The 24006-nt window shown below is 40.2% G+C and overlaps 2 protein-coding genes across 4 annotated transcripts in view; one reads left to right on the top strand and one right to left on the bottom strand.

The window, feature by feature from the left end:
* LOC124005402 (ras-related GTP-binding protein C-like) overlaps nucleotides 1-17076 on the bottom strand; it is a 26347-nt gene extending 9271 nt beyond the window's left edge. The window contains exons 1-7 of one of the 2 annotated variants that reach the window (XR_006833612.1): nucleotides 15103-17076; nucleotides 12815-13018; nucleotides 9716-9915; nucleotides 8377-8491; nucleotides 6064-6206; nucleotides 5685-5833; nucleotides 503-672 (exon numbers count right to left, since the gene is read on the bottom strand). Coding sequence is in view for 1 of the 2 variants with exons in the window: in XM_046314628.1 (XP_046170584.1) it covers nucleotides 5104-5255; nucleotides 5685-5833; nucleotides 6064-6206; nucleotides 8377-8491; nucleotides 9716-9915; nucleotides 12815-13018; nucleotides 15103-15285 (1146 nt within the window). In the remaining variant the exon portion in view is untranslated. Of the gene's footprint in view, nucleotides 1-502; nucleotides 673-2496; nucleotides 5256-5684; nucleotides 5834-6063; nucleotides 6207-8376; nucleotides 8492-9715; nucleotides 9916-12814; nucleotides 13019-15102 lie in introns of those variants that run through there. The other variant, XM_046314628.1, reaches the window with a different exon arrangement.
* Nucleotides 14540-24006, top strand: LOC124005409 (c-Myc-binding protein-like). 2 transcript variants are annotated; one of them, XM_046314640.1, is made up of 5 exons: nucleotides 14540-14575; nucleotides 22917-22989; nucleotides 23079-23127; nucleotides 23423-23552; nucleotides 23665-24006. In XM_046314640.1, exons 1-5 carry the CDS (start codon nucleotides 14555-14557, stop codon nucleotides 23707-23709), a joined length of 318 nt encoding a protein of 105 aa, XP_046170596.1. In that variant the 5' UTR covers nucleotides 14540-14554; the 3' UTR covers nucleotides 23710-24006. The 2 variants fall into 2 exon arrangements, with proteins under 2 accessions (XP_046170596.1, XP_046170597.1); XM_046314641.1 differs by lacking the exon at nucleotides 14540-14575 and adding an exon at nucleotides 16081-16235.

Raw genomic sequence — 24006 nt, 5'->3', positions numbered from 1 at the left:
AGAGTTTAAAGAACCGCGGGGAAGCCGTCGCCAAGATTAATGCAGGATTTTTATAAGAAATTAGAGGCTTAATGAAGTGGATAAAAAACAACTGTCAGGGTATTATTGCATCTAAATTGTGGGGAAGTGGTGTTTAGTTGCCTCGCCTACCTCTGCACATAATGGGTCGTCAGTGGCTGTGAGGCTTATTTTAACCGGCAAGGCACTTTCGTAGCTGAGCCATTCAACTGACATTTTTACACAGTAAAGCAGTGGGGGTTTATGGTTTGGTACATTTATTAAAAAGGCCACACAATGTTGAGCCACAGCAAACTCAACAAAATGTGCCATATTATGTGCCATAATAGGATTGTTGAAAATGTAGGCCTACATGTTTAGCCTATGATTTGATTAGCCTATGTTATGACATATGGGAAAATATATACATCAAAGACAGATGTTTTTTTGGCATGTTATGGTGTTGTTTTTTGAAAAACGTGGTTGTCGGATTTATATACTTTACCTTCAGCATAGGCCATTGACGAAGGCCATTGTTCTCCATCTCTCTCGGTTCGGAGCAAGTTCTTCCACGGCGAACCAGTTGAGGCCGCTCTCAGTCATCTCTTTGTCGTCTATGCCTGGGCATCTCTCCTCCAAGTGTTTCTGGTTCCATCCCTGTGGTTGTAGTCATCCCTGAAATGCAAAGTGAAATTATTCAGGTAGTTTGGCAAACAACTGTGAACTGCAATACACAATGACAAAAAGGAGAACAGTCACTTGGCACCATCTAATGTTCATTTCCAAGTGTGTCAAAAGAGCCTGGAGATTTGGCAAGCACATGAGCCTATGATACTGCACCAGATTTCATGATACATCATTGTGCCCTAGTCTGCCAAATACACTACCATTCAAAAGTTTGGGGTCACATAGAAATGTCCTTGTTTTCCATGAAAACATACATGAAATTATTTGCTAAATTAATAGGAAATATAGTCAAGACGTTGACAAGGTTATAAATAATGATTTTTAATTGAAATAATAATTGTCCTTCAAACTTTGCATTCGTCAAAGAATCCTCCTATTGCAGCAATTACAGCATTGCATACCTTTGGCATTCTAGTTCTCAATTTGTTGTGGTAATCTGAAGAGATTTCACAACATGCTTCCTGAATCACCTCCCACAAGTTGGATTGGCTTGATGGGCACTTCTTATGTACCATACGGTCAAGCTGCTCCCACAACAACTCAGTAGGGTTGAGATCTGGTGACTGTGCTGCCCACTCCATTATAGACAGAATACCAGCTGACTGCTTCTTCTCTAAATAGTTCTTGCATCGTTTGGAGCTGTGCTTTGGGTCATTGTCCTGTTGTAGGAGGAAATTGTCTCCAATTAAGCGCCGTCCACAGGGTATGGCATGGCGTTGCAAAATGGAGTGATAGCCTTCCTTCTTCAAGATCCCTTTTACCCTGTACAAATCTCCCACCACCAAAGCACCCCCAGACCATCACATTGCCTCCACCATGCTTGACAGATGGCGCCAAGCACTCCTCAAGCATCTTTTCACTTTTTCTGTCCCCCCCAAATGTTCTTATTTGTGATCTGAACACTTCACACTTAATCTGTCCATAACACTTTTTTTCTCTCAATCTTCCTCTGTTCAGTGTCTGTATTTGGCCCCTCAATCTTTTATTGGCCAGTCTGAGATATGGCTTTTTCTTTGCAATTATGCATAAAAGGCCAGCCTCCTGTCACCTCTTCACTGTTGACGTTGAGACTGGTGTTTTGCAGGTACTATTTAATGAAGCTGCCAGTTGAGGACTTTTGAGGCGTCTGTTTATCAAACTAGACACTAACGTAGTGGACCTCTTGCTCAATTGTGCACCGGGGCCTCCCACTCCTCTTTCTATTCTGGTTAGAGCCAGTTTGTGCTGTTCTGTGAAGGGAGTAGTACACAGCGTTGTACGAGATCTTCAGATACTTGGCCATTTCTCGCACGGAATAGCCTTCATTTCTCAGAACAAGAATAGACTGACGAGTTTCATTAGAAAGTTATTTATTTCTGGCCATTTTGAGCCTATAATCGAACCCAAACGCTGATGCTCCAGATAACTCTATTCTAAAGGCCAGTTTTATTACTTCTTTAAATCAGCACAACAGTTCTTAGCTGTGCTAACATAATTGCAAAAGGGTTTTCTAATGATCAATTAGCAAATCCAAGTTTATAATTTTAAACAGTGAACACAGGAGTGATGGTTGCTGATAATGGGCCTCTACACCTATGTAGAAATTCCATTAAAAACACTTTTTTTTTAATTAAAAGAAATCTGCCATTTTCAGCTACAATCGTCATTTACAACATTAACAAAGTCTACACTGCATTTCTGATCAATTTGATGTTGTTTTAATGGACAAAACTAGTTACTTTTCTTTCAAAAACAAGGACATTTCTAAGTGACCCCAAACTTTTGAACGATAGTGTACCTAATGTCCTAAAACAGTAAGTAAAACCAGAAACATTTGCTTTTTATGTGCAAGTGTTTATTTCATGTGAATGATAAAAACTTTGGCAGAACTGACAACAGTGGATTTACTATAGTCCCAAATGTCTACTATTTGCAAAAATCTAATGAACAAAAACAGCCAAAAGAAAAAACACCTTTCTTCCATCCAGGGCAAAATAATACAGTTGTCATTTTTTTCCCAGGATTCATTTTTCATTGTTAGACCTGGTCTCCCTTACCCACAGTGAAATACAATGAGCAATGTTATGTTGAGAATCATTTAGCTTGACGACACATCATTGCATACATGCTTGGAATGGCTTTTCATATTGGCTTCATGCTGCGGTTCTTGTTTTGCGTGTGGATTGCTGTGATAACACTGACAAAGTCCTTGAACAGAACCCTCAGCGAAAGCGAAACCTTCACAAAGTTCCAACAAATGTGTAAGTGAAGACAACAGCACAAAGACCAAATTCTAAATCCACCAGTTGTTCTATATGGCACAGAGTGCTGGGAAGTGACTGAACTGGACCTGAACAAACAATTCACCTTCCACACAACTCGTCTGCGAAGAACACTCCACATCTGTTGGCCTAAATGCATTAAACCCCAACCTCCTCAGACAAACAAGAAGCAATGGCCCAACTCCTTGTGACTCTTGAGACTGACCTAATATAGACACAGAAATGCTGACCAACATCAGTGGAGCTAAAGCACAGTGGAGAAGATTTCCAAAGTCGTTGCTTCTGTCCTATATGCGCCGGACGGCGTCGATGGCGGATGAGTGAATGAAATCGACTAATCACGTAAGGCAGGGTTTGAAGACGTGGTGACCGGCATTTAATTGCCACCATTCTGTTTATCATTATCGTAACCACCATTAAAATGATGTGTCGCTATATGCCACACAACCGGAATGTACAGATCCCATCAGAGACCTTTCCTGGTTAGACTGGTCCGAGATCTGTTTGTGCCGTCTTGTCAACTATTTGATTCATGGTCACAAGACGGCACAAACAGATCTGGGACCAGACTAGCTAATTCCTTATGGCATCGGACTCCACCTGCTCGGGTAAAGGGTCACGCTCAAAGAACGTGTGACGTCATACATGTAGGAGTTGCCCACATTAGTTGAAGATTGGTATAGTTGATTGGCTGTTAGTAGCATTTGGTCTATGGCAAGCATGCATACGGGGCAGTATTACAATTGTGTGTCAGAAAGTATGGCTAAACTGACTACTTTATGCATAAGGGAGATAGATATATCTAGAATGTGCTTGTACTCCATACATCATTTGATAGCCAAGAGAATAAGCCAGTGTAATGGAGTATTTCCTGAAGACTATATTTAGAATATTTTGTCTGTGCAAGAGATTCTAATGAATCCGATATCCAACTGCAACAAATTGTAGATAGAATCTAGAATGTTGTTTCAGAATCTAGAAGCATCACTGATCAAACCGCTGGTAACAGGTTTTTTTTTTTCCCTCATTTTTCCAACATGGCACATCATTATACAGTATGACACTTCAGCAACTTGGAGCATAGGGCCGACACTGGCAAATCAACATGATGGGGCAGTCTTGAATCCATAAACGCCAACTATCTTCTTTTCCAGACACACACACACACACACACACACACACACACACACACACACACACACACACACACACACACACACACACACACACACACACACACACACCAGAAGCAGAACAATGTAGACACTACAATCCCTTTTGCACTCTGAGGAACCCTGTTGTCTTCAGAATGGGTGAAACCAGAAGCAAAGTCTTGGGCAGCACACAGGCAAGTGAGTAGTGAGAGAACCTTTGCAACAGGCAAGCTCAATCGAAGTAAGGCCTTGAGAAAGTGGCATAGTATGTGCATTTTGGATAAACACCAAGCATTTCTTAGAGACTTCGACCCATAAGTCTGCACAGGGTTACACAACTATACTGATCCCCACACAGCCTTTACAGTTTCTTGTCCTTATCGAGGGTTACATCAATGTTTCATTTTTTTTTTTTTTTTAAGTACTTCTTCACATGGATGAACCAGCAGCTAAAACAGACAACGATATTACCAAGCTTCCTCAGGGCTCTTGGGACTTGCAGCACGTGAGGCCTATCTCACTGAAAGTTCCCAAATGCCAAATACGCTTTCGCTTGTGTATACCAGTCCAGTTGGACTTTCATTTAGCTGTTTTCGTGCCGAACAGCGGACAACAATGCCTTGCATTCCCACGAAATGTATGAATGTTCCTGGTATCTCTGAATTTAGTTTCCCTTCCATCCTAGCTTTGTCAGCTCGCAGTCCTCCTTCCCCTCTGAGCTTCGGGTTCAGCCCGGACTCATTTAATTTGTTTTAGCTCTAGTCCTCTTCCTGTGATTTTTTAGCTCTAGTCCTCTTCCTGTGATTTTTTAGCTCTAGTCCTCTTCCTGTGATTTTTTAGCTCTAGTCCTCTTCCTGTGATTTTTAGGATCCGGGTGGAGAGTTATGATTGGTTTACTGAAAACCCCAATCCATTAGTCTTCTCCGCACGAGCCCTCCCCAGCTATTTATTTGAGATCTTTCTGTCCTTTCCTATCATCTCTCCGTCGGTGTGTCTGTCTGTGTTTAGACAGTGCTCCGGGGCGTGCCGTTGAGTGTCACAGCCTTGGTGCAGGGCGTGCCGGCCGCCTGGGAGCCCGTCCACGGTGTGGAAACGCCCACCTCAAACACCTCGTGGATGGCCTTCCGGAAACAGTGGAAGTTGTAGTCTATCAAGCCTGGGGAGAGACACGTGTCAATAAGAGAAAGGTATGAATCCATTTTCAATTCCGTCACCTTAAGAGACTTTGAAAATCACTCAGCCGATTACTCCAGAAGTCATGCATTGTTGAAACAAAGAAGAAAATGTGAATAAAGTATCACCCTATCAAGATAAACCAATAACGCCCAGTGTGAACAACATTTACAAAAGCAATGGCAGAAAATAACTCAACCAGATCAAATGCTCTCGCCTGAGAAGCTTGAAATTCAACTGACTCCAGACATGACTACTTCCTTAAATAAGACGGTGCCACTCTTCCACTGACATCTGTCTGCATTTTGCGCTTGTGGGAGTGAAGTCACACTGGATTGAACGATAATGGGTAAGCAGCTATTGAGAGACAGCTTAATGCAGTAACGAGGAAGTGCTGGGGTGGATGGCTTGCCTTTGCGCTCAAAGCTCTCCTCCCGGAGGATGCAGACCAACGCCAGGAACTTGGTGACCTCTTTCAGGTAGAGGACTGTGGTGTTGTTCAGCTTGATGATGGCCATGGACTCCTTGTCGTAGGCACTACCACTGCCGTTCTCCTTCAGACTGGAACAACACACACAATATAGAACAGTCAGTGTAAGGAACTTGTTCAAAATTTGAAAACGTGTTTGATACAGAGACCTAACATATCGGACTTTATAAGACATTAAATGCCTCATACATGCTTGTAAAAAGTCAGCTTTTAGTAAAGTGTTGTCAAAAAAATGACCGCAAAACACACAGCTGTGAACTACACATATCTGACAAGAATTCAGTTCAAAAAGAGGACTAACCCATAGATGCAGGAGACATCTATAACCACGTCGATCATGTCGCAGCACAGCTCATAAGACTGCATGTCCACCGGACTGCTGTCTGTGGCGATGTAGATCTTGCTGACCACGTCAAACAGAAAGGCCTTCTCTATGCCCGAGTTCTGAGGACGGAAGGAGGGGAAAAGGGGAGATGAGAGGATGAGGGGTATAGGGTAGGAAGGGAGATGAGAGGATGAGGGGTATAGGGTAGGAAGGGAGATGAGAGGATGAGGGGTATAGGGTAGGAAGGGAGATGAGAGGATGAGGGGTATAGGGTAGGAAGGGAGATGAGAGGATGAGGGGTATAGGGGAGGAAGGGAGATGAGAGGATGAGGGGTATAGGGGAGGAAGGGAGATGGGGAAGGAGGAGGGGCAGAGAAACAGCATCAGTGGCCATTTGGTACTCCTAAAAGCTAGCGTGGCAGAAATCTCTCAGAGCCATCTTTCAGGTCATGTCAACAGCAACGGTTTCAAGGGTTTCCAAGTGAATTATTGAACTCCTAAGTTAAAAAAGGGACATCATTTATTTACCAATGCAAAACTGCGGTGGCTTTTAGCGTACATGTATTTTGATCGGGATTGAAGAGACTTTGGGGTCTGGAAGGTTGGTATTATACAACAACCATAAAAGCATTGCATGAGAGTCATCAGGGCTGACGATGATGATGATGACGACACACGTCACACTGCGAGTCACACACCAGAGACCATTTCTGCAAAGGCAGGGCTGGGAATTTCCAGGGACCTCATAGTAAGAGCTGTGGCCGTCATGAAATTGTCAGACTGTTATTGTCATGCAATTCAGAGTTATTTTAGATTCAGAGTTATTTTGCAACTTTAGTGGTGAATGTATTCAAACCTTAGAAATCAAAAAGATATATAGGCTGCGTGATGTCCCATTATCAAATGGGCAGGAACAGGGGATGCACTTGAATAGCCGAATGGAGGCCAATTTCCCGCCAGTTAGTTTTCAATTATGCCGGGTAGGCAAACTCTGGTTATTTCACACCATGCATCAACCACTGTTTGAGAAGCATGCAGCCTCTGTATGCCATGGGCTCTCCAACCTTGTTACTGCAGCTACCCAGTGCTTACATTTGGGAAACCGAGTGAGAGGAGAGATGGAAACGGACAGCGGTGAGATATTCTGTCGCTGAAAATGGTGATGTGTCAGCCTTATTGACTTGGAAAATATAAAACAATTCCCTATCGCTAGGCTATACAAATGCACTATAAATTGCAGGCCAACTCTGTAAGCCGCCCTGCACAATAAAACCAACCAACAGCGTGGCCTAGACCTACACGTTCTCTTCCCAGACTCACGGATAGAACGTTTGGAACGCTGCATAAGGTAACCAGTCCATCCAGTATGCATCATAATACAGTTCCACACTCAAAAAGGTCATTACTAGAGTGTCGGCTAGACCAATTATGTACCAAAGACATCTTAAAATCGTTTTTTGAATGAATCGTCACCTTAGAAAGCGCTGTCCACTTCGTGGTGTTGAGGCTTTGAAACAACATCCACAACGACCGTGTTTCCCCACACAGTTTCAAGCGGTTGTTGGACGTCTTTCTTCAAATTGATCAATCACAGTGAGGTGAGCCTGATACCGTTTTGATGAAAAGTTTGTTTGATGTGATTTTCAATGGTATTTGCATTGATGTTAGAGTGGTTAGTTAGAGGGGAAAAAAATGGAGCCCTGAGTACCAGGCCATTAGGACCTGATGGTAGTTAGCGAGTTGGGTACTACCAACGCATGTCCACAGTGCGTAAGAGCAGACTACCGTGACTCAGCGGTCACGTGGAATTTGACTGCGGTCAGGACTCATGACTGCCGGTGTGGCAGTAATACGGTCACCGCAACAGCCCTACTCATTATACAATATTATCACAATACTTTGGTGCCGATACAATATGTATTGCAATTCTCACGATTCTATATGTATTGCGGTTCGATACTGGGATTTTATTGCGACTCGATGTTCCACACATATTGCTGCAGAGGGACGAGAGGGAGCCATGAGGAAACAAGTTGATCAGCCATAGAAATAAAATTACTGAAAAAAAGAAGGAAAAAAAACAGTTTTGGTACAGGTACAGCAAACTAGCAGGGAGGGACTTGCTGAACGTGTCCAATGACAAACATTAGTTTCCGTTTTCCGTTGCAAAATGTTTTGTTACGGTGTGCACTAATGAATCCGACCCAGGTCACATGAATGAAAGAAATGCAAAAAAATGCCTTCAAATCCAACAGCAAGAAGTAAATCAAGAGGGAATTTGGTACTTACAGATATAAAGATGTTTAGAAGGTTTTCCAGTGTTGGCAGCTGTGGGATAAGCTTCTGGACCACTTTACTGAAGGCCTCGAATATTGAGTGGTCATAGATACTTGTCAAATAGAAACTGAAAGATATATAAAAGAAAGGGAAGTTAGCTATAGGTTTGCACAGGTTAGGACTGATTTGATTACTCAGTTCCTCGTGCTCTGTAGTTCAGGTAAAAACACAGTGAGACTGGATCATGTCACAAAACAGTAGAGAACATTACAAACTGAAAGCATTTCTCAGCTTTAAAACACACAAAGATAAGCGATCACTTAATAATGACCATGATGCTACATTTTGGGACAGTCCAACCGCCGAAACGAAAATATCAGCAATGTATTAAAAAGTATTAAGGTAGCGTAACATTTTAAGGAATTATATAAATAATTGTAGTGATAGTAACTTCATTGTTCCAAATAGAACATTGGGAAACTTTAAGGACCGCAGTTCTAACCAACAGAACCAAAGGTCCTAGAGAAGAGGCCAGCGGATGTGACTACAGACTTCGCACAGAGAGGTCTTTGCAGTGCAGAGAACAGAACACATCACAACTCAACATCCCTCCTCCCAGCTTCACTATAAATCCACCATCTGCGGGAGCGCGTTTGAATCAGTTTGTCGGTTCATAAAACGACTTGCTAGGCTCAGGCCCACACACTGACAAGTGTCCTTGTCATACATATGTTATTGCCCCAACTCAGTCAAATGTTGGACCAAAACAAGGGATTTGTTTTGCACCAACATCACGGCAAATATTTTCATCCATGTGCTGTGTAAGGCAAGTCATTTCTGAGAACCCAATATTACAAGCCTAAATAAACTGGCCAACCTTCTTTGTGCAAATAGAGAGTTGTGTTATAACAGCTGGGCTGACACTAACATGAAACTACCTGAAGCTATTTTCACTGTATACATATCAGTGGAATCGCAAGTGCGATCTGATTCAGTCAGATTCCGAAACCTATAAAATAAAGTGACAGAGGTTACAAGAAATGACTTGGCAGCACAGACGACTAGCTTGCTGTGAAAAAAAGATGGCTGACCAATGCTAAAACTGCTAGCATTTTAGTCAAATGCACATCAATTGAACTCCTATGAGGTCATTGCTGGTTTGAACAGTAGAGAATGAGAATTCGGCCAACAATAGAATACTAACCAAAAATAACAAGGCAATAAGCTGAGAAGGCTAATTAATTTAGCGGAGATGCTCTTTCTGTAGGTTTTCCTTGGCATACTCTAAAAGGGATGGTTAGAATTTCTTTTTTTAACTAACCCTTTAAAAGGGTGAGTGTGGTGGACCTACCTGAGGTGAAGCTTCTCTAGGCTGGCGTCTGCCAGGTCGTCGTTGGCTCTCTGGTGGATGTCCCTCTGGGTCTCGATCTTGTGGTCGTCGGAGAGGCCGTCCACTTTGTGGATGAACACCTCAAAGTTAATCTCAGGGTTGACCCTGTAGGCCCGCGACACGGTGAGGTGGAGTCTGCCCAACGCCTCCACATAGTCATCCTGGGCAGAAAGAAGATCAAAAGAAGAACACACGCACAAACAGAGACAGACAGACCGAGACACACAGAGAGACATAGAGCCTTAGAAAAGGTGGCTTAAAACAAAAGTAGTGTACAAGTGTGCCTAAAAAGTAGACTACATGCATCTTGCTGCCTGCATGCACATTTTCATGTCCATACTATCCAACATGCATAACGCAATCCCCTATGCCAAATTGCAATCCCCGACATCCTACTTGTTACAGTCCCCGGTGGGGGGAGTTAAGACAGAATTCCTGGAGAATCAGGCTACTTTTGAGATTAAAGCCATCGAAGATTAACATAACCATCATAATGCTTCAGATTACAAAATCTCAAAGTCCCACTGCAAAAATGACATGTTGAGCAAGCCTGCCAATTTATTTCCCTGCGAATTCTGCATCTGCACTGAGAGATACTGAACGTCAGTGAGATATGGAGTGCCACTCTGCCTCAGTACAGTGGCTTGTACAAACACTTCCTCAAATTAACGCAGCTGGAAAATCTAAATAAACTGGCAAAATGATACAATAGATTTTGTTAGACATACAACACTTAGGACACATTACGTAGTTACAACCTCGTTACACCTCACAGATAATTGACAGCATTAATGGGATAATCCACCCCCGGAAATAAGAATCATGAAACTCCTTTCAATTTGGCGAAAGCCTATGTTCTTTCAGCGGGTAAAATAACAATTCCCCCCAGTGATTTAACTTCTAAGTGGTCCGTCTGAAACCAGGAAATCATGTAGGAACGCGTCATAGCTACATGGTTCTCGTCACTGGAGATATGGGATAACCCACTATGACATTTCACAACGCTTTTAAAACAATTAGGCCTACCTGCACTCCAGATCACCAAATCAGCCAATAGATGGTATGGACATACTTGTCTAGAACACATACATCCATGTAAATCGTCATAACAAAGTATATACTGTTTTTCGCTTAGATGTGCTCATTCCAAACAGTGAACCAAATTTATTCAAGTCAGTTTCTCCTTCAAGTACTATATTGCAATGCGCCCTGTGTGGCTGTTGGAAATGTGGGAAAAGGCCATTATTGCTATAGCAACATACTCTGTACTCGCTCTGGGGAGAGGCGAACTCTGTGAGAGTCTCCTAAATTGATAGTGCCGTTTTAGGCAATTTTACAGCAAGCTACTTCACATGCTGATATTGACTTTGGTATTATTGTGTGTAGCTATGTTGGCTAGCTACCTAGCCAGCCCAGAGAGAGTATTGCATTGTGGGTTTTGTAGTTGACTTGCGCCGCAGATTTCCACAACAATTTTCACATTGCTACCAACCTTACAAAGACAAAATTAAACATTTGTTCACAAAAAATATTGTTATTCAAGACTGATAATCATAGGAATTAGTGGTTTAGGGTGGATTATCCCTTTAAGGTTGAGAAAAAAACACCAGCAATGAGGACACGGTGTCCTGTTCCCGGGTTATAGGGATGTGACAAATGGCCAATGTCTCTTAATATTTCAACTGAACTGCAAAAAAAAAAAATTGTGTGGGGGGGGGGGGGTCCATTAACAAAACAATATATATACACCTGTACCTCAATTCCACCATGCAAACTTTGCATTTCCTTCTCAAAGTGTTGCCATACTGGACTTTTTACGAACTGTTAAAGTGATGACGTAGTGGTGGATAGTCGACTCCAAAATAATTTATTCCTTGACTCCTTCCACGTCGACTCCCATTTCTGAGTGTCAAGATTCGATTCAGCTACGAATCCACTCCTAAGATTCAGTCTTTTTGGAACGGAGGAGGCTGATTAGTTGCCGTACTTCCGAAAATACAAAAACTTGCATCTTTCATAGCGTGCTAGTGAGGGACAGAGTGAAGGGCATAATATAGGCAGGTCAGACAACAGACAGACAGTCAGAACCGTGCACTTGGCCAATCTATCGGCAATTAAAAGCGGTCTCTTGCAATGGAATGCTGTATCTCACAATTTCTGAGCTTGCAATGTCTCGCAACTTCAGTAAAGCAAGGCCTATCATCAATGAATAGGCTAGAATATTGAGCGAGATGCAACACTTCGCTCTCAGTCACACACAGTACATGCACATGTGCAAGGGTTCACTTCACTTGCTGTTCACAACGAAGTAGCAAGTGCACCAAAACAGCTGAGAAGTTGATCCTTGCACTTCAACCCTCCTAGTTGTTGCAGAAACTGACCTACTATGCTGTTTACTTTCTGCACCAAAGTAAAAAATAAAATATATTATTTTTCAGTTAGGGAGTTTTCTTAACGTAAATGATCCCAATTTCATTTAAACGTTGTAACTTTCACACCCCTAGTTCATTACGCACCAAAACAGAAGAACGGCGTGAAACAGGGAGGGACTACCTGGACACGTCCAATGAGAAACGCTCAATTTCGTATTCTGTTGAAAAGATAGAAATGTAGTGACTCTGAGAACTCCTTTCAACGTGATCATTAAATTGAGATAAACTACTGTGGCCTACCTGATTAAATTAGCTTTGATTTAGATAATGGTTAAGATCACTTTGTTCCAGCAGTTAGGATAACAATGTGCACCGTCTTGGGAAAACGTCTGTGACAATCAATAGTCTTTGAAGCGGTGGGTCACTTAACGTTTCAACATTAGAAGCTTAGTCTGTGCTGCAGGGTAGAAGTAATCTAGAATACGCTTATATCATCCACTTCTCTATAAACACAAATTCAGTTTTACCCATGACATGAGTATTCTGTTCAAATGCTGTGGTCTGAAGGGCTTTTTCACTTTCTAGTAATTCTAGGAGATCAGACATTTGTCAATTATGGTGTTCAACATGTCAGTAAGTAAGTCAACCATTGTGGTTTTTAATACACGTTTAAACTCAAGCTTTTCACCTGTGCGTCAATGACGAATATCAAAGCCCCCGTGCCTCTGAAAATCATCTCGTAGTCAAAGGTGGGGTCGAAGAAGTCCACTTGACCCGGGAAGTCCCAGATCTGGAAGTTGACAAACGAGCTACTGGAGATGTCGTCCTTGTAGATCTTGTTGGTGCTCTCCAGGAACAACGTCTCGTTGGGAGACATTTTGTGGAATACCACCTGAAACAGGAAATTAGACATAGTGCTGTTAAGACAAAATGACCACACCTAGACCTACTGCTTCCTTCTCAAAATACCAAAGAGAGACACTCCATTTTGAGAGTTTGTTAATCCGTCACGTACCTAGGGTCACTACTACCAGACGCTAAAGCACATGTTTCTGGACTAGCAAGAGGCTTAAGGGAACAAAGTACTCTTCGTCTCAACACTTAGGGTCATGGATTTAGATGTGCCTTCAACAACAGTGTAGCACTGCACAACTATAGTCTATGAATTAGAATATACGAGAAGAACACAAATAAGCCATGGAACTAAATAGTTTGGCGCCGTTAAAAAGACATGCTCCAGTACTTTGACGACTAAAAGCATTTTATTTAAACCTCCCACCTTGGGCTGGACGTGTCAATGTGTAGCTCACATGTGCATAATCTATGAGCAGAATTACTTATTTAGCTCAATTAGCCACAAAATCCTTCGTTTGAAAGTGTTTTATTGAAGCGGTGTCTTACCATTTCTCCCCCATGTGGGCTACTTTCAGAACTGCTGGCTAAAAAGTAAGCAAAAGTACCGGAAAGTCTGTTTAATACGTTGTGTGTTGTGACTCTTGTATCTTCTACTACTGAAGCAGAAATACTTTCAGATTAATTCCAGGTTACAGGATTTCTTCCTACCTGTATCAAAATGGGTGAAGGCATTGCCCCCAATATCTTAATAAGAACCCAAAATGTCTGCTTCAAAACAACTACATCTGTGATAAATCATCTAAAACTGGCAAACAGGGAAGTTATATGGTGCATCTAGAATTAATTGCATTTTCCTGGAAAGAGCATACTTATTGAACCATATTAGTGATGATATGACTTGCGAAATGTGTGGCTTTATCTGTGCTGTCATGAGGGAGGTGGTTTAGCAATATAATGTTGATTGAAAGGGCCTGCCAACATTTGGGACGCCAGAGAATAGATTTTAGACAGGCAGACAGTCACGTGCCCAATCCATACAGGTGATCACACCGCACACACACGAGTGCTGAGCAAGAAACACGCTTTCACCTGATAAATGATTAACAAGTTACCTAGCAAAAGTTTATTTTACATAAATACGTTTGAATTAATTGCATATTATTTGCACTCGTTAGCTGAACCAACTTGCTAGCTCAGTGGCTAACATCAATTAAAATCGTTGGCTGAACCTCCCTAGAAACAGTGGTGGAAAAGTACCCAATTGTCATACTTGAGTAAAAGTAAAAGATACCTTAATAGAAAATGTCTCAACTGAAGTTAAAAAGTGAAAGTCACCCAGTAAAATGAGTACAAGTATTTTGTTTTAAATATACGTATGTATAAAAAGAAAATTGCTAAAATATACTTAAGTATTGAAAGTAAAACTAATTTAAAATTCCCTATATTAAACAAACCAGACGGCACCATTTTTTATGTATTTACGGATAGAAAGGGGCACACGCCAACACTCAGACAACATTTACAAACGAAGCATTTGTGTTTAGTGAGTTCGCCAGATCAGATGCAATAAGGGATGACCAGGGATGTTCACTTGGTAAGTGCGTGAATTGGATCATTTTCCTGTCCTGCTCGCCATGCAAAATGTAACGAGTACTTTTGGGTGTCAGGGGAAAATGTATAGAGTAAAAAGTAGATTAATGTTTTTTAGGAATGTAGTGAAGTAAAAGTAATCCAAAATATAAATAGTAAAGTACAGATACCACAAAAACCTACTTTAGAAACCAAGTATTTTTCCACCACTGCCTAGAAAGAATGCAACACCACGGAGTTTTTTAAACCAAACCATCTCTGTAGATGCTAGCGATAATAACGTGTTGGCTTGCTTGTCATGTAGCAGTAACTTGCTACCCAGAACAGTATGACAACTGGTCTTTGACAGAAGTAAGGTTTGACGTTCAGAGTGGATGCATGTTACTATATTAACCTCATGAATGTTTAGAAGTTGTGGCAATGTTAGCAAACCATTTCAATAACTGGTGATGATAGCTATAGTTACTGATTGAACCAAAATCAGGCGTTATGTAAAGACAGATTAATCATGTCCGCCGAGATCGTTCCTACCTTCTGTATTGACGACTTGCCACTTCTTCGTAAACCCATCAACAGAATTCTCGGTTTGCTGTCAGATGGAGTTGGGCTATCCTCGATGTCGGCCTCCTCTTCTCCATAGCCAAAATCTTTGGGAAACGAGTCCGCTACCCCGTAGCTGTCTGCCAGCGGTTCCACTTCGTACTGAATCGACATTTTGACCCGACGACGCTCGCTTCCCCCAATCCCCCCTCACCCTATTAGTTTTACGCAATCCTGCTTTTACCGAAAAATCCTTCCACACCGCCAATAAAACTTAAAATACAGTTTAAATGCATCAATAATGCCAATGTTACTTGCAAATCCAGAGTGTGTTGTAATATTCTCCTTCAGATCTTCGGTCCCCTATGTTTCCCTTTCGCTGCTCTTCAATCGCCTCCGAATCTAATTGGAGGATGTACATAGGATGCGAATAATAGTTGGTTAACCAGGGTGTCAATCTGCGGAGACTGGTTCTACCCTTGTCAGATGTTTTGCAAGTCAGCTGACCAAGTAGCCTACTGCCAGAGAGGACGAAACGAAGCGAGAGGGTCCACTCCCATCAAAATTTGTCCCCGTGGGAATGCAGCGATAAGCAGACCGAACTTAATGTATACCTCAAATGAGACCGATAAACAGACCGTATGCCTTCCCGCTAGTTAGTGCGGAGACAAGAGCATCTCGTCATTATATACAGTATCTCTGCTATGGCACATGCTTGTTTTGTGACCTTTCAACTGGAGATATTTTGGCTGAAAATGTATAGTTTTGACTGATTTATTTTGTTTTGACGATGGATGTATCCATTTGATTCATTGTACAATTATACAATCAATGTCATTCCAGTATTGTTTTCCATCTGTGGAATGAATCCACATTCAATCAAAATATAAAGTGTAAAACGGTCTGTGTGAAGCCTACAAAATCACCAGCAGAGGACAGAAAAAGACCGTACAGAAAGTATTTTAATAAACTACACTGCGCATGCTCTTAGCACGAGCGTGCTTGTATTGACTCCAAGGCTACCAGGGAACCTTGCTTGTTGTTGCAGGCGGTGAGAGTCGTCAGAACGTCAGTTAGCAGTAAAGCTAAGGTTTAACGTTAATTTCATAATGGCACACTACAGAGTAAGTGGACTGCGTATCATGTTTTACATTGGCGTGAGTAACGATAGAAAAATGGCATGGTTTCCACAACCAGGAGAGCTTAGTTTTCCCAGATGTAACGTTATAACGCGTTAGCGAGCTAGTGTAGCGTGTTACACATTTGCTGGATAGGTAGAGGAGTCAACTATATGGTGTAGGAATTTTCTGATGAACTTCACCAACTGAGTGGAGCCGAGACCAGGCTTTGTGGAATGTAGTCCCAACTACATCGATTAGCTCAAGGTCAATAACTTTTTTTTAAAGTCAATTATGAAACGCCCACATTGTACCTATGTTTGTCCTCTGTAGTTGCGTGCCCTTTGTTTGCTGAAATCATACTTTTTCAATAAACTAATCTAATACTACGGTTATAGTCAGTTTCCAAACCCAGAGGCGAGACTTCCGAGAAAGCTTGCGAAACAGACCAGGCCGGGGTATGGTGTTTGATAAAACAATGAGATAATTGAAAAGGTTTTCCTGTGAGTTTCTTTTCTTAATCTGAAGGTACAACCTAGATTCGAGACAATATCGTAAGTAGTTGAACATGTTATTACTCCAATCTCGTGTAAGTGACAAACTGACACGTTTGAATTTGTCGAAGGAGTACCTTTGGTTTTGACGGATTGCACATGCTCAGCGCGAGAGGACCTTTCGACCCAATGACCTGTTTGAATTAGTCAAAAACAACTTTTTCGAATGCGCTTTGCTAGCCGACGTCTCCATGAAGTCACCTACCTTGTGACTGGTTTTTCTATTGACGAAGCAGTATTAGCTTCTCTTCATATGAAAAAGGTGTCAAGATGGCGGCTTGAACAGGCCCCTTTTTTTTTTACCGAACTCCGTACCAAACTTCAGAACGATTCTAATATTCCTTATGTTGTTTACCTAACAAGCATCAGGTGACTATTTTTCAGGAACACCCAGGTACTTCAATTTATTAGTTTGCTCTTGTATGACCAGAAGACCTATTTTGTTAACAAACTTACGAAGAAGATTGAAAGCTGTATTTGAATTATGTATACCGTAACTAAGATACTGTTTTAAAGGGCATACAGGTCTGCTCTGACTTTACACGGTTATTGTTCTATCTAGTTATTAATACTTGTTTCCAAAAAAGGTCTTTAGGAACATGTACATGTAAAACATTTTTTATTCATTTTTTTTATGATCAGTTTTCATATGCACTTAAAATAGTAGGTACCCTTTTTTATTATTATTCATTTTTATTTTATTTCTGAGTAGTTCCTGATTACACTAAAGAGGGTTTTTAGTCTTTCTTACCACAATAACCCTTGGTTTGGTCTTGAACATAATTTTCAATTGAGTTGAATTTCAAAGCCGGATAACGTCCAGCTCAAAGTTTATATGGAATAAGCTATTTTCACTTTAAATAGACTTAAATGGTGCAGATCTCGGTTCCTTATCGTTTATGCTCACTGCTCCTATGTCTTTGACTCATCCTACTACAGTTTAAACTTTATATAATCTTTGTTTTGTCTTTGTCTATAGTTTCTCTTAATGGTAGGCGATTACGAAACAATGTGAAGCGCAAGGCCTTTTTTTAATTTGCTAAACAATTTTGAACAGATTTTTTTCTTTTTTCAAGAGTCTCACTCAATTTTGGCTGATGCCAACTTCTGGAGGTCACAATGGGGCAATGATATTTGGCTTTCCCGTGGATCTGAACGCTCTGCTGGTGTCACTACAAATACCTTTGGTGGTAATGTTCTACACTCGGAATGTGACCCCTTTGGTCACTTTATTTGTCTTGTGATCAGTTACAATGACATTATGCTCATTACTGTAAACTTATACGGGTACAACACCAAACATGAGAATGATGAGTTACTTGAATCTATAGAGAAACATATACTTTATTGGTTATCTAAATTTCCCAGTTTGTTATTATTGATTACTTTAACATTACTATAGATAATTCAACTGATAGATGGCCCCCAGGTAGGTCAACCAATCAGAATTTGGGTTTAATACTTTTTATGGAAAAGTTTGATCTTACTGATATATGGAGAGAGAGGTTTCCGGCTGACAGATCATTCACTTGGAGTTACAAAACAGGTCCCAGACAATCCAGAATAGATGTTTGGCTTATATCCAAATGTATTGATAGTGAGTGTGTTACTACAAATATTTGTACTACACCCCTCACAGACCATAGGGCCATTTACATTGATATCAAAATATTTACCCCTGATACTAACCTTGGTAGAGCATCCTACTGGAAGCTAAATAGCTCATTATTAAATAATGATATAGTTACATTTTAGGTCTGGTCTCACACTTTTGGGAAAGGGCTTGTGAAGAAAACTATTTTTGCAAGAACTGGGAGCTCTCTTTTGAGGTGTCCAAATACCTTATAATATATGGTAGTAATCTTGCTAAAACCAGAAGAACTGAGGGGGAAAATGTGATCATTAAGATAACTTCACTTTCACAGAGGTCCCCAGCCGGCCTCTCGGGGGAGGAAAAGATGGAACTAATTGAGTTACAAAATAAACTGGATAATATATATATATATATATATATATATATATATATAGATTAAAAGCAGAATGAGCCTTTATTAGATCTAGGGAAAAAATGGATTGAGGGTGGAGAACATAATTCATCCTATTTAGACTTGAGAAATTTCACTCTAAAAATAACACTATCCATAAGTTAAACATTGATGGTGTTATTACAGATGACCAAAAATTAATCGCTAAATACTGTAGCAATTGTTACAGAAAATTGTATAGCTGTATTAGACTAGTATTAGACATACTGAGACATACTTGACTACTGAGACCTAATAACTGAGGATAGCTTCATATTATTTTTAGATTTTTATAAAGTATTTGACACAGTAGAGATTCTTTCTGTAAGGCTATTAAGACTATGCAAATGGTAACCACTCTATCAAATTGAAATATGGCACCTCACCTAGATTTGCTTTAAAGAGAGGAATTAGGCAAGGTTGTCTTATCTCTCCATACCTGTTTTCATTAATCACCCAACTTCTTGCAATTTCTTTAAATAATAGTCCTATACAAGGTATTTCCATAGCTGGTAAATAAATTATTATAAGACGCTAACCAAATTCCCATATTGATCAATGTAATACAATCATTTTCCAAAGTGTCTGGTCTATATCTTAACATTAATAAATGTGAACTCATAGCTGTCAAAGATTGTGTGACACCTTCATATTATGGTATTCCAGTAAAAGAAGAACTTACACATTTAGGCATAACCATTACAAAGGATCAGAAGTCTAGAGGCTTACTACATTTGAACCCTCTTATTAAAAAAACCCTGAAGAAACTAAATCAATGGCTACAGAGTGACTTATCTTTAAAAGGTAGTCCTAATAAAAAAAAAATTATATGTACCTTTATTTACCTGGCAAGTCAGTTAAGAACACATTCTTATTTTCAATGACGGCCTAGGAACGGTGGGTTAACTGCCTCGTTCAGGGGCAGAATGACAGATTTTCACCTTGTCAGCTCGGGGGCATACAATCTTGGAACCTTACAGTTAACTCGTCCAACGCAATAACGACCTGCCTCTCTCTCGTTGCACTCCACAAGGAGACTGCCTGTTACGCGAATGCAGTAAGCCAAGGTACGTTGCTAGCTAGCATTAAACTTATCTTATAAAAAACAATCAATCATAATCACTAGTTAACTACACATGGTTGAGGATATTACTAGATATTGTCTAGCGTGTCCTGCGTTGCATATAATCTGACTGAGCATACAATCATACAGGTATCTAAGTATCTGACTGAGCGGTGGTAGGCAGAAGCAGGCGAGTAAACATGAATTCAAACAGCACTTTCGTGCGCTTTGCCAGTAGCTCTTCGTTGTGCTTCAAGCATTGCTCTGTTTATGACTTCAAGCCTATCAACTCCCGAGATGAGGCGGGTGTAGCCGAAGTGAAATGGCTAGCTAGTTAGCGCGCGCTAATAGCGTTTCAAACGTCACTCGCTCTGAGCCTTCTAGTAGTTGTTCCCCTTGCTCTGCATGGGTAACGCTGCTTCGATGGTGGCTGTTGTGTTGCTGGTTCGAGTCCAGGGAGGAGAGGGACGGAAGTTATACTGTTACACTGACAATAAAATGCCTATAAGAACATCTAATAGTCAAAGGTTAATGAAATACAAATGGTATAGAGGGAAATAGTCCTATAATTCCTATAATAACTACAACCTACAACTTCTTACCTGGGAATATTGAAGACTCATGTTAAAAGGAACCACCAGCTTTCATATGTTCTCATGTTCTGAGCAAGGAACTGAAACGTTAGCTTTCTTACATAGCATATATTGCACTTTTACTTTCTTCTCCAACACTTTGTTTTTGCATTATTTAAACCAAATTGAACATGTTTTATTATTTACTTGAGGCTAAATTTATTTTATTGATGTATTATATTAAGTTAAAATAAGTGTTCATTCAGTATTGTTGTAATTGTCATTATTACAAATTAATTTTAAAAAATCATCAGATTAATCGGTATCGGCCTTTTTGGTCCTCCAATAATCGGTATCGGCGTTGAAAAATCATAATCGGTCGACCTTTAATCTCTAGACTAACATATGGCACTCTATCTTTATATCTTGACAGTAAAATAAGCAAGGAGATAGACCAGATGCTTTTCAACTTTCTTTGGGGAAACCGTACCCATTTACATTAGGAAAGCTGTTGTAATGAACACTTATGAGAATGGTGGGCTGAATTTTCTGGACTTTAATACTTTTAAGATCAATTGGATAAAACTTCCTAAGAAGACCCTCTTCTACCTGGAAATGTATTCCTCATCATGTCTTCTCTACTTCTGGTGGCCTTAACTTCATGCTGTTTTGCAATTACAATATTGACAAAGTTCCAGTGAAACTTTCTGCTTTTTTCATCGGCAGGTTTTCTTGTCATGGTCCTTAATTTATAAACACAATTTTTCTCCACACAGATATTATATATGGAAAAATCGCAATATATTGTATAAAAATACTTCTTTGTTTTTAGAATTGGTTCCGAAATAATATCCTATTGGTGAGCCAACTGGTAAATGCAGAGGGTCTTTTACTCAGTTATAAAGAATTCTTATCACTTTACAGGTCCCTGTAACACCTAAAGATTTTGCAATTGTTTTAGATGCCATTCCCTCAGGTGTTGCTCTGTTATTCAGGAACGTGTCAAGACCTGACCCTCAGAGCCTACCATCTATTGACCCTGTTTACTCATCAGTAGGAAAGATTTGTTTCTCTTTTGGTCCATTCAAATACAGAGCGATACGTACCTTGTTTCAGCAGGATGTTGTATCTATGACCTTATGTCATGCCTTATTGGAATGGATTTATTGATATCTGTTGGAAAAAAGTTTGGATGTTGCCACACACATCCCTACTTGTTAACAAAATTAAGGAAGTTTCCTTTAAAACCATAATATTATCCTGCCAACCACTATATGAAGAAGTTTAAAGAAAACATCAACTCAAATTGCTTCTTTTGTAATGACGACCCAGAAATTGTTGGATCTTTTTTGGCATTGTATTCATCTAGGGAAACTGGCAAGACATCAGTAGATTTATAATTGAACACATTTATGAAGATTTTACACTATTGTGGAGAGGTGTACTGCTTGGATTCTTTACCTAGGATAGAAATAAGCTGAAACATTTTTATGTGATTAATTTCATTTATTCTTTTGGCCAAATTTCATATACACAAATGTAAATTTGCCCCCCAAAAAACACTATCTTACCCTACAAAAATAAATTGAACACTCTACTAACAAAAAAACTGTTAGAATTCTAAGTGTATGTATGTCCCTTAAGGTCCTTGTGTAATTGTAATGTGATATTGTACCCCCTAGCTCGATTGTCCATTGTATATAATCTATGTATACTTGTTCCCTCATGTACTTTCTGTATTGATTTGTTGTTAATAAAATAAAATAAATGTAAAAAGCTTCTCTTCATTGATACCACCATCGACTGTTTCCTTGTTGAGATTCAATTGGCACATGCGCATTTGCGATTAGTTGCCATCTTAGAGCAGTGAGCAAAGTCGGATGTTGTATTTGATTAACGTCTATTGAAAAAGTATGGATTTCAGCAAACAAAGGCACGCAAACATGGGTACACGTTTTATCAATTAATGTATTGACCTTGGGCGAATCGCTATCGTCTGAGCTAGTTTCCACAGAGCCTGTCCTCGGCTACACTCAGGTGAAGTTCATCAGAAACCAACTTCACCGTGGAGTTTAGTCCGTTACTGGCTGGCTAGCTAAACCTGTAGCTAGTTCGTTTATTACCACGGTACAATACTCAATTTTGATTTTTTTTTTCTCAATACACTGTAAGGAAGGCTATAATCTTTCTTGCAATTGTTCTAGTCCCATTAAGATATTAGATTCCTTGATGGAATCATTGATTAGAAATGACTGGACAGGTGAAAGCCACGTGGTTGGAGCCCTTGCATTCACCTGTCCAATTATATATTATTAACAGTGATTATTACATCAAGGGAGGTATGAATGCACAGGGCATTGTTCCTTCCATTTCTTGGGCAAAATGGTGCCAGCAGCATCATGGATGAACTAGCTAATTACTGAACCCTGAATAAATTGGAAGTATCATTTGTCTCAATCCCAATGTGTCCACAGGCTTCAGAGTCCAAACGAGAGCAGTTTCGGAGATACCTGGAGAAGGCTGGTGTCCTTGACAGCCTCACCAGTGGTGTGTTTATTTAGAATATTTCATTAGCTTTAATAGTTAATCTTATTTGACCTATGCAAATTACTTAAACGGCTTGTGCCTTATTGCAGTGCTGGTGGCATTGTATGAAGAGACGGAGAAACCCAACAATGCACTTGAGTATCCTTTAAAAAATGTTTTTGCAAATGATATTTCCTACATAATGTAGACATGCAGAACTATGTTTTTGGAAGTCGATGAAACAGAGACCCCCCCCCCATTCAGAATCTGACCTTTCTGTTGCCTTTAGTGTAGCGACCTGAAGTGCTCACACAGACAGAACAAGTGTCGACTGCCACAGATCGGGATGGGATGCTTTTCTAAAATATTAAAATAACACATTTTCAATGACAACGAGGTTGAGAATTAATTTAATTCCTCCTCAGCACACTGTAATTTCTTTTACAAGATACAGTTTCCTCAAGCAGCACTTGGGTGTGGCTGGCCAGGAGTCTGCAGACACTGAGGCACTCCAGCAGGAGCTAAGAGACATGAGGCAGAGGTGTGAGCTGCTGGCTGAGGAGAACAAAGACCTCAAGAACAGGGTAGACCTGCCTATGATTCTTTTTCATCGAGTATGTTGATCTATACATGGTAGGCTTGAACTTTTCATAACTAATGAATTAATCGAATCTCTGTTTTTACACATTTCCTTAGCTTCAACGCTATGAGCCTACGCAAGAGGATGGAGCTGCCGAATAAAAAGTGACTCTGTTTTATTGAAGTCAGTTTGTTAGAAACTATGATTTTTACGGCAAGCCAAAACCAACAACGGGAGGCAAGGGAGTTTATACACCTCTGTTCTTTTTTATTTTCTTTATACTCTGTTTAAATATTTAACTTATTTTGTATATTTGATATATTGAAATATAATAGCTTTTGTCCCTTTATGATTGTCTCCTCCCTCTCATAAAAGCAAACCCCCTTTTTTCTGCTTTCAGTGTACTTCAGCCTGCTGCATACCAATGCTTTGTCTCTAGTAAACAAACTGTAACATAA

Source organism: Oncorhynchus gorbuscha, linkage group LG19 (assembly GCF_021184085.1).
Source record: "Oncorhynchus gorbuscha isolate QuinsamMale2020 ecotype Even-year linkage group LG19, OgorEven_v1.0, whole genome shotgun sequence".
Taxonomy (NCBI): Eukaryota; Metazoa; Chordata; class Actinopteri; order Salmoniformes; family Salmonidae; genus Oncorhynchus; species Oncorhynchus gorbuscha.
The sequence above is the reverse complement of the archived record's forward strand: the minus strand, read 5'-3'. Positions and strand labels throughout refer to the sequence as shown.